At 45.0% G+C, this 14,201-nt stretch overlaps 5 protein-coding genes across 5 annotated transcripts; 3 read left to right on the top strand and 2 right to left on the bottom strand.

Moving 5' to 3' along the window:
* Positions 1-82: 82 nt before the first annotated feature.
* Positions 83-1,092, top strand: I203_105768 (uncharacterized protein; the record flags this gene model as incomplete). Its single annotated transcript, XM_019144920.2, has 4 exons — positions 83-97; positions 363-774; positions 912-1,009; positions 1,084-1,092. The coding sequence occupies 4 exons, from the start codon at positions 83-85 to the stop codon at positions 1,090-1,092; spliced, it is 534 nt and encodes a 177-aa protein (XP_019006255.2).
* A 608-nt stretch (positions 1,093-1,700) lies between these two features.
* I203_105767 (uncharacterized protein) lies at positions 1,701-3,450 on the top strand (the record flags this gene model as incomplete). The annotated part of the gene is made up of 6 exons (XM_019144919.1): positions 1,701-1,916; positions 2,053-2,195; positions 2,286-2,664; positions 2,748-2,782; positions 2,852-3,170; positions 3,247-3,450. 6 exons carry the CDS (start codon positions 1,701-1,703, stop codon positions 3,448-3,450), a joined length of 1,296 nt encoding a protein of 431 aa, XP_019006254.1.
* A 205-nt stretch (positions 3,451-3,655) lies between these two features.
* I203_105766 (uncharacterized protein) lies at positions 3,656-10,112 on the bottom strand (the record flags this gene model as incomplete). Its single annotated transcript, XM_065517834.1, has 20 exons — positions 3,656-4,392; positions 4,481-4,616; positions 4,705-4,788; positions 4,858-5,013; positions 5,076-5,144; positions 5,212-5,339; positions 5,397-5,414; positions 5,473-5,659; positions 5,728-5,987; positions 6,137-6,452; positions 6,515-6,598; positions 6,656-6,751; positions 6,813-7,065; positions 7,122-7,181; positions 7,245-7,477; positions 7,545-7,925; positions 8,008-8,230; positions 8,283-8,833; positions 8,902-9,782; positions 9,830-10,112. The coding sequence occupies 20 exons, from the start codon at positions 10,110-10,112 to the stop codon at positions 3,656-3,658; spliced, it is 5,136 nt and encodes a 1,711-aa protein (XP_065373138.1).
* A 980-nt stretch (positions 10,113-11,092) lies between these two features.
* On the top strand, positions 11,093-12,700 carry I203_105765 (uncharacterized protein; the record flags this gene model as incomplete). The annotated part of the gene is made up of 5 exons (XM_019144917.1): positions 11,093-11,106; positions 11,167-11,231; positions 11,347-11,813; positions 11,884-12,071; positions 12,166-12,700. The coding sequence occupies 5 exons, from the start codon at positions 11,093-11,095 to the stop codon at positions 12,698-12,700; spliced, it is 1,269 nt and encodes a 422-aa protein (XP_019006252.1).
* Positions 12,701-12,938: 238 nt separating this feature from the next.
* I203_105764 (uncharacterized protein) lies at positions 12,939-13,969 on the bottom strand (the record flags this gene model as incomplete). The annotated part of the gene is made up of 4 exons (XM_019144916.1): positions 12,939-13,035; positions 13,113-13,401; positions 13,497-13,543; positions 13,620-13,969. 4 exons carry the CDS (start codon positions 13,967-13,969, stop codon positions 12,939-12,941), a joined length of 783 nt encoding a protein of 260 aa, XP_019006251.1.
* Positions 13,970-14,201: the final 232 nt, after the last annotated feature.

Genomic DNA, 14,201 nt, shown 5'->3' with positions numbered 1-14,201 from the left:
ACACATAAGCAATAACACATCCTTCTCACTTCATATCTACTTTGAAAGTAGCGGTTGTTACCAATCACAGCACTTCGACAAGATGACTAGAACAGAGGTCAGTACTTCAGTCGTGTCTACTCACTGCCAAGAAGACCAATGAGCTGACGAGATGATCATGATTTGCCCTTCTTATGATGCCCCCTGTTACTGTTCCTTATCTGTGTCTTATCTTCGGCCCACGTACTATTGCGTCTATACTTGTCTTCCTCCTGGTTGTCTTATCTCGGTGTGTGTCACACTTCAACACCCTCCTACGTATCCCATATTACCAATCCATTTCCTCCTCTTCGTCATCATTACCCTTCCTCTTCATCCCACAGCGAGCCCAAAACCCCGCTGCGGTCTCCAAAGACCGACACTCCCGCTCTGGTCTGACCAAGACCGAGCTCTCCCATAAGGGAGGGGACGGCGCCCATAATTGGGGATCATGGAAGACTAAAGGTCAAGATGAAATCTCAGGAATGGAAGATGCCAATGGAGAAATTTTCCAACTTGACGAAGAACGAGGTCAAGATCAAGCCAAAGGTCGAAATGACGATGACGAGAATGATGGTGTTGGTGAACTTCGAGGTAATAATGCGAACAACGATGTTGAAGGTAATATCGCTAGATCCCCTGCGGAATCTACGGGTAGCCTTGATAGACCGAATCAAGGTCAAAGAAGGATGAGCAGTTATAGTGAGGAGGAAAAGAAGGAGGCGCTTTTATACAGAGGTGGATGGCACAAGGCTGGTGAGTATGATGTTCTTATCTACATCAATATCCTTTCCAGAACCTCACCGGCATCAAGCGTTGACATTGCACCTCCTACCACTCCCGATTCTGTATGCCGCGTTCTGCATTGACCTGAACTCTTATGCCTGTATTAGGGGTCGACCTCGCTCAAATCGCTAGAACTTCATACGGTATCGCCCAATCTCCCCCTTTGGCCACAAGTCCTTCGAAAGTCAAGCACGGATTCAACTTTGTGAGTCACGAGCTCTATCATTCAGCCGAAACGTTATACCTTGTGCTGATCATTTTCGGCTCGGCTCATCGTAGAACAAGTAGAAGGAACCTTATGAATCCCACTCAACACCTCACTACTCTTAGCTTTTTCGTCAGCTCTTCCAGTCTTGCAACTTCCCGTGTATACACAAATAAGCGAAATATATCAACAAATAAACAATGAAAAACCAACAGAAAGCAACCTTAGACGAATATCAAGGACAAGAAACTGAAATGTCATAAAACAAGTAAATGAAGAGTTGTAAATTGAAAACAGTAAGAAATAAAAAGTAAGGATTTGTATGTCTGTGTATTCTATGATAAAGTAAATCAGGTTGGAAATCTATGCATTGATTGCACATGCAACGCTGCGGTATCTCACATAGATACATGCACTTACAACACGTATAAGTAGACATCAAGGATATGTCAACATTCAAAGGTATATGTGAGGTTACAACGAACGACAAGCTCAACGATGTCTTTCCCTTTGTTCAGACCTCCTTTCATGGTCCAATACATATATAGGCGTCCATATTGAAATGGACAGGATTGAAGCAACTGTACATCGCTTTGGTATTTCCATAATTGAATTGTCACCTCTTGGCCATGTTATTAATTTCAAGCGTGTTAATCCCAAATTCTATCTAACTGAATGAAACTTGAACGGCATGGGGTACGACAAGAAGGACGGTCATCGTTCTTCCGGTAGACATGGTAGTAGCAGTAGGAAACATAAGACAAGTCGTGAAGGTGATCGGGAGAGATCTTCAAGAGGAAGAGAGAGTGATCGTTCAGATGCTCAGAGAAGAGTGAACGATACGGCTAAGACTGTTGGCGAAGGTGCTGGGAAAGCATATGATTCCGTGGCTGATTTATTTGGCGGGGTGAGCTGAGTCCTTCCTTACCTCGTTGATGTTCCCTTCTGGATACTGATAATTTATCATTTATGCATATTCTGGGTACGGTTTGAGGATCTAATCTGAATCTTACTGACTATCTCTTACTTGTATGGGTGTGTAGGAAAGAGAACTGGATCGAACGATTAGAAGATATAATCCAACTTTCTACGAATTTGCAGATAAGACTTTCCTTGGTAAATTTGGTCTACCCAATAAACCTAGTAAATTCTTGTTGTTTATCATAGCCTTAGGTTTAATACAATCGTAAGTGGCATCATAGTCAACCTATGATTTGGTCAATCTATATCCAATCTAGCGATTAATTTTCTTAACACATCATACTTTCCGATCTAGGTTCATACCCCTCTTGCAATGGCCACTCGATTTCGTTTCCCGCTGGCTTTCATTCCTCTTCCTCTTCGGCACAGGCCTGGACGAGCTAAAAGCGGGATTTGAGAGCAGTCGAAGAGCTCCAAAGATCAAATCACTCTTGACAGTTTTCGTGATAGTATCGGCATTACAGCTCATACCGAATTTCTTATTCCAGACGTATTATCATTTCGGTGCATTATGGTCTTTCTTCCTACCCGTCATACTATTTATCACACCATTCAAAGACTCGCCCGATCAGACTTTAGCTAGTCTATTGTGCGATACGTTCTTTGGAGGGGCTTCGATGATGATTAGTGCTATGATACCTGATTCGATGAGTGGTGAGAATAGTCAGAATATGGTGAGTTCCAATGCCCACTTACATGTTTTATGACTGAGTGAGATTGTTCTCACGAAACTGAGTCGTGTATCTTATCATTATAGGCAATACTTGCTGGAGTAATCACAGCTGGTTTGTTGTAAGCTCCTTATTCCATTTGCGTGTGCGTATGCGTCAGCCACTAATGATTCCCATTCCTGTCCGACAGTTGGATAGGCTACCTTGGTTCAATGGCATGTTACATCCTAGTCTGGGCTTTTCTATCTCTCTCAACGATAAACACCCTAGGTCAACCATTCATATCCAAAGAAGAAAGTTCATCGGGGTTTTATCGACAAATGAAGATCTGGCATTGTACCATGGCGATATGGTCATGGCGTTACTTGATCAGTGCGATCGAGAGTATCTCCATACCAGGTATAATATCTGTGATAGGATTGATCCAGTATTATATCCCGACCTACTTCCTATGGATGACTGGTTGGTGGTTCGCTATGCTTATGACGAAAAAGACAGAAAAGAGACATGTAAGTCTGACTTATCGAGATCATACTAGTGGCATTGGAGAAAAGCTGATTAATGGATTATCCTGTTTATGATTAGCGAGCCGATACGTGGTATGCTAAATGGCTTATGGGAGTTGGCAGTGCCGCATCTTCGTCGAGGTCGGGATCGGGGAGGTCGGATAGAGATAGGCAAAGTTCTTCTGGGAGATCATCAGAATCACGATCGGGATCGGGAGCAGGTAAACATAGGTCATCCAGGTCCGACAGGGATAGGGAGAAAGATAAAAAACGTAGAAAGTAGTCTGCGATGACGATGGATATGCATTATGATATGCAATTCAACCTCTATAAAAGGAGCATTATATTCAACACTAAGAAGCTCAACAGGGAGCATTAGCTCTATAAGTTTCCCTTCATCCCACTAGGCATAAGCCGCGAAGCGCTCACCAGTGGTACATGTGCAATTTCGTCTCGTCATGGTCATGTGAGGGATCGATAAAGTTCAATCATAGACCTTCTGAACATCCTCTAATCGATCTACTCCCGATAGTTCCCTTGACACTGCCACCCACCCCACCATCCAGGAACATCTTACTCAATCTCACTCTATCATCCGATCCTTGACTTTTCTTCCTTCCTAGCGTCCCCGTTCGTACGTCCAAAGTACCCCAAGTCGACATATTTCCTTGTCTCCGTTCCTTCCTTAGAGTCTTACCAGAATGTAAAGTCCTGATAGCTTCGTCAACCTGTCCACGTTTGATCGTACTTCCCAATCTCTCGTGACGTTTCAATATGGTTTCTATCGAAGGCTTTCTCATCTTAGGAGGTGGAGATGAATCAGGGAATCCTTGTATAGTAGAGGACGTCGATACCGAAGTAGAAGTATGTGAGATGGTGGTAGATACGCTCGTACCAGTATTTTGCTCTTTCAACATCGTTATGCTCACTTCGTTAGAAGCGATTTCCAAACTTCTTGAGAAGCTAGATAACAAACCTAACAGACGCTCAACATCGTTTTCAGATTCTGATTTTTCACCAAAGTACCTTAACAAGCCAATGATATCTGTTCGTATTTCTTCGTATGTGAGTTTGAGTTGAACCACCTTTGGACTTGTCTCCGATAAGAATGAGTTGAGGATATCATGAAGATTGTCTTGAGCAAAAAGCAAAGGAAGGAACGATTGTGCTGCCTCAAGAGAGGATGAGATCTCGTTGATTGATGAGGCAAGTTCTGATACAACGACTAGGTGGCATTCCAACATTCAGCATCTTCTTGTGTTCTGTCCATGGTATAGACTATCCGAGAAGGAAGAGAATGAACGATCACTTACTTCTCGCTGCTGGTTCCAAAGCCGGAGCGTCCTCGCCCCATATTACCAGATCGGGATTCTTTCTCAGTAGGATCTTGGCCAAGTAATGCAACATCGTTGGGCAACCTGAACCTTTGGCCGTGCGAGTATCTTTCATCTGAGTCCGAGGTATACCATTAGCTCATCACGTTCTCTCACTACCTCACAAATAACGGAGATAATCCGAATGCATTTCGTTAACTCACCTTCAACAACGCTTCGAGCTGGAATCCCGCTGCGTTACCTCTGAACGTTTCACCATTCAATCTATTACCCAAAACCAATACGATCTGCCACATCCTTAGCGTCAGCTCATGCTCAACAGCTATTACAAAGTTGTTCATTATGTTAATGCTCACCTTGAGAACCTCTCTCAGCCTGTCACTTCCTCTCAGCTCCTTGACTACATTTTTGAGTATCATCAAGTCAGGCATAATTTCATTCAACATCATTTCGAACTTCCTCCTGAATACCATAGTCTCAAGTCGGAGCTTCAAATTCGGTATGGAAGATATCTATCAATATGAGAAATATCAGTTGACGATATTTTCAAGCAAGGTAATATAGCAGGACTGACCTCCTTAAAGTATAGATCAGGTTTGGAGAGTTTCGATATATCTCCGGAGAACGATCGGATCTTCTCGACCTGGATCGAATCAAATCAGCTATACAATCTGCGTTATCAGACCTTTCGGGGAAGCGGGATGACTGACCTCTTCGGCAGTAGGCAGCATCCGACTCAACGTCGCAAGATCATCCATATCCAGCAGATCATCATCCACTTCTATGATAGCTCTTCGTATCTTGGATGGAGACAGTCGTAATCGCGTCAACATGATTCCTGAACACGGACATCAGCTTGTTTCTCATCAGGACAAGATTCGTTGAGGCGACTAACCAATGTTATTCGACCGCGCTGTACGATCGGAAGTTCCTATAAGCATCGCGACTAAGACCACTCATGAGGTACTCACTGATGTCCAGGACCGTTACTACCTCTTTACCCTTCCCTTTCCCTTTATCCATCTTCTTCGCACCACTGTCGACTGAGAAGACCTCATTAAGGTCATGGAAATCTAGATCAAGATCTTCTGATCCGGGAAGAGATGTCCAAATGGTGTCCTTTACTGCATAGGAAGGCATTTTGGACCAGAAGAATGGCTAAACAGTCAAGATCAGCTGGTTGGTTTTCCTTATCCGGTCTTTTTTTTTTTGGAAAAGAGACTTACCTTTAGTTTCGGTTGTAAAGGGTTCGCACTAGCGGGTAGCTTGAACCCTCTTGAGGGACCAACACCGGACGAAGGAGGAGGAGGAACAGGAGCCTGTGAGGTTGGCAAGGACGGTGGAGGGGGAGGAGGCATGTTGTGAGATGTGTGGAGGGATGCCAAAGGCGGAGGAGGCGGTGGTGGTGGAGGAGAAGAGATGGGTGGTCGGGCCGGAATGGCGGAGGTGGAGGGGAGGAAGAACAGTGGAAGAAGGGGTGGTGGGTCTTGGACCGTAACCGGTTCAGAAGAGGTATCGACGCCGCGATTGATAATGCAGGAGCTGGCGGGGGAGGCGGAGCAGGAGCAGGAGCAGGAGGAGCAGGAGGAGCAGGAGGAGCAGGAGGAGCAGGAGGAGATGGTGCTGGTGGCGTACAACGAGCATTGCTGGGATCCGGGGGACTGATATTCATGTTATTTGAGGTTACGATCTCCAACTCTTCAAGTCTTTGCTTTGATTTATTGAGCAGCTCCACTTCTTTCCTCAGAATCTCGATCGTTTCTTCCTGTTGCGTCCAATTCTTGACAGCCTGATCCACGATAAAATCCGCATCAAACTTGACCTTGACTTTCGCGTCTTCATCCCAGTGTTGAGTCTGAATCTTAAAGCGAGATTGTATAGTTTCGATGGCTCGTTCAAGATAGTCCACTTCTTTCTGCTTTTCAAAAAGAGCCTCATCTCCAACATGAACCTGGATCAGGCATCAGTTTTCATTTCCGATATCTCTCGAGGTGAGAGACTAGCATGACTTACCTTCCTCCTAAGATCGCTCACTTCCTCCATAAGAGCATCGAATCTCAACCTTTCCCTATCTCGCATTTCAGTGTTGACTCCGAACTTGCGAAATGAGCACAGGTCAGCGAGCGGCCTGGATGCCTACGAAGATTAACCCACATCTTTTTGAGGACCGATCCGCTCTTTCAAAGCTTGGAATTCAACTTGTAGCCTCTTTATTTCCTTTTCTTTCACCACCAGATGGTGAACCACGCCCTGCGCCAAAAATACCATGATGTCAGCCAGCTTCCATTCGGGCGATGCCGTTTTCACTCACCTCTCCATCATACTTGTCCCCATTTAGCTCTTTCAACACCATCAATTCCGCGGATTGCCCTTCTGCCTGTTTCTCGAGGAGTTGATTCCGATCTTCCACAATTTTCACTTGAGACTGTAGAGCATGTACTTCTCTGACGAACGATTCGATCAAAGCTCCTTCAGTAATGCCATTTGAGCCTTCCCCTCGAGAAGGCAATATGTCGTTCAGATCAACAAGAAACGAACGCAGTAAGACAGACCAATCTACCGATCTAACAGGATATCAGCTGCACATCCGCAACGTTGGTTCGATTTTCAGCTGCCTTACAGATCATCGAGTCTAGAAAGATGTCCAGCGAAACAGGATAAAATGGAACCGACCATATCTCTATAACATACGAGACGATTAGGTTCACTAGCCTGTCTTTCGCAGAGAAATTGCAGAGCTCACCTTATTGATGGAGTGCTAGCGATCTCTGCCACTTCCTCAATTACGCCTACCAGACCTTTCACTTGGTCTCCGCCGACTATACTCAGTAATCTTCCGACAGCCACGGCCAGATCAGCATTTTGGACTTCACCAAGGAATAGTTCTCTGAATTCCATTAGATCGTCCTCTTGGTCATCCAGATAATGCGTACACTGTTTCAAGAAATTTGAAGGTGGTTCGCACATCTCCAGATCCTGTCATACAGTTATATACAGTATAAGTCACAGTTGCCGATTTTAGAAGCAAATAGAAGAGACTCACTTGAAGCGTCTTCACAAATCCACGTCTTCTCAACTCGCCTCTCAATTCAAGTCGCTCCTCGACCTCTTCACTGGCATTGCATAATGCGCTGCACAGCGCTACTACACCGGTACGCCATTCCCACACGCCTTGAATCTCTTCCTCGTCTTGAACGGGCTGTATACTTTCGACAAACCAAGAGAAGCGGTACTTGTCTTGGTTCAACGGCTTTAATTCCGACAGTGCATCCAAAACAGATCTTGACTCGTTGTCCGGGGAAAGTGTGACCATGGCAGTAAGCAGATCAAGTATCTGATTTCTAATTCGATAAGAGGGTGTTCTGAGAGAAAGGACGGTGTTGTTAAGCAGAGTTTGATGGCACAGAGTAGCGTTAAATCCGACCTGAATGAAGGACATTCAGTGATTTTGTCCTCCTATTATCAAGTAACAACTACAGGAGATGGGCAGGTAAACTCTAACCCACATCGGTATTCATCAGAACCCTCAATGATTTCCCTATTTCCGTTATGATTTGTTCTCCAATATCACCTTTTTGTCTAGGTTCTCTAGCGACCTTCTCTAATAAACTGGATATGGCTGTCAGACCATCAATTAAGATAAATTCGTTGATCCAGGATAATTTGACGGTAGATAGAGTAACTCGAAGCGACAGAAGATGCTTGAGTAGTAATTGGGGGTTTTCCCTCCTGATCAAACCATCAGCTATTAGATGGGTCACGGGCAGAGAAGCTGACTCACGAGTGTTTGAGAGTTTCGACGTACCCGGCAGGAGTGCCCTCCTCCGCTTTGTTGGCTCCAGTCCACCACGACCACAGTCCACCTGTCACCTGCTTTTCCATGGGCCTTATCTCGCTTACTTCTCCTAGAGCTTTCTCGGCTGCACTTGGCTCGGCTCTAGGGGTAGTGACATCTTCCTCGCCGGCTGCCAGAGGCGTACTGAGATGATCATCGCTTTGTGAGCCATTTTCACTGTTCCATACACCCAGCTCAACGAGGGAGAATCTTTTCCAACCTCCTTCCTTGCCTCTGTTAGGCGTAGTAGGTGTAGAGCCCGTTCCACCTGACGACGAACCAGTGAGTTGCGGTAAAAGACGAGAGATTCCGGCACTTGTACCAGTTGAAAGAGATATGAAGGTTGTTGCTCTAGGTGGGGAGATGGCTTGAACGGGTGGAGGAGAGGAAGGTATAGCAGGTGTACCTTGACGATGTCGAGCAAGGAGGTACGCTTTGCGAGATGGTGAGAGCGATGACATGGCTTCTGGCTTGTCTCCATGCAGATTCAGATCGTCCTATTGAGGTTAATAAGTCACTACACTTTCACCTGACCTTTCACCGCTTTGTTGTGGTTGTGACTTACCAACAAGTGCTCCCAGCTGTCAGCGTTCATCTCTTTTTCCACCTCGACTTCGCCATCACCATTCAAAGGCGGATTGAGACTGCTTCTCTTATCTTCAGGTAGCGCTGGAGTTCCCTCAATTACAGCTAAAGGTCGAGATATATGCATAAATTTCCCATCTCTGCTCTTTACTGGATAAAGCTCTACATTGTCCCCTTTGCGGTGGTCTCGGGAGCTGCCGTTGGGTAGTCCGTCGATATCAGAAGTCGTTGAAGAAGACGGCTGAGGGGTAGAAGTCGAGAATAGCTCGGACAAGCTATTACTTTGCGCATGTCGGGGTTTCTTAGATAAGGTTGATGCATCGAGTCCCTGAGGCTGAGAAGTCGATGCTTTCAAGGTTGATTTCGGTGATTCAAACTCAACCTCTGTTGAAGCATTCTGTCGCTTTTCATCTATATCCTTTCGCTTCTCAAACAGCCAATCTTCGTCCAGGCTCATTTGGATCTGATCTATCCCTCGGCCCCGGATTAAGCTCAACACGTAATCCTTGGGATCCAGAGTCCGCTCTCCCACAGCTAATTTCCATCGTACGTTCTCTCCAGTGGCTTTTCGGGTCTCTGTATGGTCGACTAGCGAGCTTGATCTTGAACGGTTGGTCGTCTGTCGAGTAGATAAAGGTCCCAGCAGATCATCACTGGTCTTTGGTAGGCCGAGCTCATGTTCTAAGGTTGATAGGATATCGAGGAAAGATGTGGTTTGGTGGACAAGCGCATAAGTGAGGAGAGGAATTGTCGAAGTGGTAGCGGGTAAAGTGAGAGATATTGCAAGGATAGGAGTATGAGGTTTGGACAGAGTATACGACGTTACAGAGTGTGTAAGTACATCTTCGGGCTCCAGTAAACCTGATGATGATATTAGCATTTGTATTGAAACGTATCACACAACTGACCATCTCGATAATTCAAGATCTCTTCTTTATCCCACCATTTACCAGTCTCCCTTTCCCTCCTCTCCTTCAATCTCCATTCATCACCTGTATGTTCACCTTCCCATGACAAATCGTTCTCCTCTTCGTCATGTAAGGCCTCGACAAGCCTTTCCTCTCCGTATCGCTCTTCGAATTCCAGAAAGGTTAAATCAATTGCATCTTGAGCTGTACTTCCCGTTGGTAATTCTACCTCTATAGGTCCAAGTTGAGGGATGTCCACAGTGATGGTGATTGTGTCGGACATGATACGATGAAAGCTGTTGGATGCATGCCGTAGTCCCACCCCTACTGGAAAAATGTACTCTTCTGGTGATGGGTATGTGGGTACTCAAATGGTTAATGGCAACAAGCTAAAAACAAAATAGATAGATGATAGATTGCAAGTGGCAAATCGAGTATGGGCTGCACACAGATTACATTCAGTGGATGATCACGATCATATATCCATACAGGGGATCTGTGCGTTTCATATCATCATACCATCATATCTGCGGGATGGGACATGATAGAGGAACCCGACTCATCGACATTCCAAGCACGCTCCAAAGCCTGACCTCACTCTATGCATCCCCTTCATCGTCTTCCTGAAGGCTGCTAGATCTTTACGGCGCATGACTCGTCTATGGTCTAAGTTTGTTGCTCTGATCTTGGAACCTGTTCACAGAACTGAACTGAATTGATTTTGTTGTTCCGCAAGGATGGACCGTGCCTTGTTGGATGTTTGGGATATCTCCGAGTAAGCATATACATCTATCTGGGAACCGTTGTACTACGATGGGAAGAGGGTCTTGACACATAATGATCATAGAATTGGCAGGGACAACGTTGTGGATGCTGTAGCTGTGGCGATCACGCTTGATCCTTGATGCGCTTCATATCATCGTCTGGCACCTGCGACTGTGTCTCCCACCGAAGGATTCTGAACCTGAAACGTGGTTGAACTGTGACGTGGAACTTGGAGCCAAAAGCCGAACGCGTTTCAGAGTTGAGCAAACGCTTTGATTGAATTTGACTTTTCGAAAAGAATTCTGACATCCATTCTCATAGACAAGGCAATAGTACAAGATATCACCCGATCTCAAAGAGAGCTATAGTCTAGCGAGCCTGTACTCTCACTCGTGCAACACACGTCACAGTGAAAATCCAACAAGCAAACACCTCAGCGACTCTTTCGACGTCCGTATTACCAACATCCTCTCATATTTCTTGTTGGTGTGAAAGACGATGGGTGTCCTTAGGTAAGTTGCCGGCCAGACCACTCTGTATACATGACACAACTGACATGAATCCCCCTTTAGACTTGGTATCTGTATATCAGGTGTATATGCTGCTTTTCTACTCTGGGCCATAGCGCAAGAACGACGTGAGTTGCACTTTCCTTCCATCCCGCAAACCGATATTATCCCTTTGTCCTGTCATTTCATGGACCGGTATGATAGACAGTCATGATCAATGCTGATCGCTCGATTCGAATTCAGTATCAGCTCCGTTCCCCTCTACATCCCCTCATCCGCATACTTCTCCCGTCGACTACCCTACAAAAGGCGACAAATTCCCTTCTTCGCTATTCCTAAATTACGCTCAGGCAGTAGCGTCGTCCTTATCAGCATTATGTTACTTGCTATTCAACGCTTGGAGGGCGGGTAATCTGCATAAGAATCTATCGAAGATAATAGGATTTGACCTTTTGTTCACTTCGGATAGTAGTGGAAAAGCAGTTGAAAAGAGGACACAGCAAAATAGTAATGACAATGAGAAAGACAATTCGAAGATCGCTCAGAATGGACATGCTTCATCAGATAGAAAGAAGCAGATAGGGAATAAATCATGGAGGAAAAGTTTGCCCGCTTTGTTATTGCAGGTATCGCTTTTCCAGACTTTAGCTGGACCTATTGGGTTTTTAGCTTTGCGGCATATATCATATCCTACCATGGTATTAGGGAAGGTGAGTCGTGGGTCCAACCATCATACTGCCTGGATATCAAGAGTGCTGATCGTCGGATGTAACTCGTTAGTCATGTAAACTTATCCCAGTACTGCTCCTCAACGTCTTGCTATACCGACGCAGATTCTCGCCTCACAAATACGTCGTAGTGGCACTTGTCACTGTTGGTATAAGCTTGTTCATGCTTTTAGCCGAAGGTGGGAAGAAGAAGAAGGGCGGGAACGATAGTGCATGGGGACTTTGGTTATTGGGTGTAAAGTGAGTATCACGACTTTGACATGTGCAAATCACAAAACTTAGATTATCAATGTGTTTATCACCTGCTCTGTCGCTAAATTTTTGACCCTTTCAGTCTTTTCATAGACGGTCTTACCAATTCCACACAAGATCAACTCTTCTCAACCTATCCTCATTTCTCAGGCCAACAAATGATGTTCTTCATGTCATTCTTCACCCAACTTCTCCTTCTTCCTTTACTACTACTTCCCCTTCCTGCTCATCCCTTATCGCTCTTGACTCACTTACCATTCCCCCTTTCCCCCTCTCAATCTACCATGCCAATATCTTTCGCCAAACCCGAAATACTCAACTGTATATCGTTCATCCTATCTCATCCAACCGTTCTATCACCCCTACTGGCCTATGCGCTCTTAGGTGGATTAGGGCAACTATTCATATTTGAGACTATCCAGCATTTCGGTAGTTTGACTTTAGTCATGGTTACAGTCACTCGGAAGTTATTCACGATGTTACTTAGTGTGGTTGTATTTGAACATCAGTTAACGAAGGGTCAATGGATAGGCGTTGGAGTGGTGTTTGGTGGGATTGGAGTGGAGGCCGGGATGAAAAGACGAGAAATGCTTAAAAGGGCTAAGAAGGATAAGTAAGGGTGAGGATTTCGATGGCTCTTAGGAAATTAATCGCATCTAGATCAATCATATACAGGACAATGCATGCTTCATTACTAGATATCAACTACGCCGTGTCACACAGTAGGTTGAAGCAGTATGTGTCAGGGGAGCTGATACTGTATATCAACTAACGATCTATGTGAGTCAGGTCTTTTTAAGGTTTTCGAGTCGTTAACACCACATATCAATACTAATTTTCCCACTTCATTCCCAATCAATGCTTCTTCCCAGATCGTCTCGAATCATTCCACAGTCCTCCCAATGGAATACTAATCTGTACGAGTACAAGAGTGATTATAGCCACTAATGACCTATAACAGAGAAAAGCAGTCTCAGCTAATCACATTGACGATACCCGTCTGTGGCAACCGATGAATGGTCCACTTACATGGTCCAACCGCTTCCTAGCTTTGCTTCGACTCTCCCATCATCATCGCCCTTGATCTTCTCCATCCCGATCCCACCAATGATCAATACCGGTAATCCCCAAGCGGAGATGAAAATGATAGTTAGAAGTCTCAACCATAAATTACGTAGGTTGTATGCTACCCACGTACGAAATTCCATCTTACGGGGAGGAAGCCAGTATATCTTGTGGTTCGCTGATGGCTGGGAAGGAGAGTGGAAGTGGAGTGCAATGAGGAGATTGAATAGGAAGGAGGTGGAGATGATTAATACTGTGGCGCAACGAGAAGCATAGAACAGGAATGATTGATCAGTTACAGCATGTCTTCTTTCAATTGAGAGATACAAGATAAGATTGGAGGCATACCGAATACAAGGAAGAACGCTGATATAGATAATGATTGTGATATCTCCCTGTACAGAATATTCATCCACTTGGTAAGTAGAGATCCATATCATGTTAAATCACGATGGACTTGGTTTGACTTACGAAGGTAAATTAAGCGATGATACAGAATCTCCTCCAGCATCTTCAGGGATCTCCCAAAACGATTTCTTCACACAACTTCCTCCCGTGGCACCTTTATTGGTAGACCACTCACACCAGCCCCATACACCGAAACCATATTCCGTCCCTCTGCTAGTCAACTGTACCAACCATAATCTATCTCCCAATCCACCCGTATCGCTAGATGAGAAGGGGACGTTATACAGGATTACCAAGAACAGGAACAAGGTGGAAATGAGGGTTAGGAGAATACAAGTTAGATGGTTGATTGGTGAGTTCTGGTGGCGGTCGGAAGTTGAATGAGATTGGGAACGGGAACGATGATGGCCCATTATGAGTATGGATATGAATGCTAGTGATTTACCTGTTGAAGTATATGGACTCTTACAGTTGAGTCTTTATTAGGCGCTTTATACTATACCTCAATGATATGCAAGGCTAGTCAATTCAGAATATCTTCCCACTCATCTCAAAGATAATTCTGACATCTTATGAATCATGACTGATCCAATGATACGAAACTCTGATGTTGTCTTGGTAGACAAGCATAAGAAAGGATCGGAG

The sequence above is a fragment of the Kwoniella mangroviensis genome (assembly GCF_000507465.2).
Source record: "Kwoniella mangroviensis CBS 8507 chromosome 1 map unlocalized Ctg02, whole genome shotgun sequence".
Taxonomy (NCBI): Eukaryota; Fungi; Basidiomycota; class Tremellomycetes; order Tremellales; family Cryptococcaceae; genus Kwoniella; species Kwoniella mangrovensis.
The sequence above is the reverse complement of the archived record's forward strand: the minus strand, read 5'-3'. Positions and strand labels throughout refer to the sequence as shown.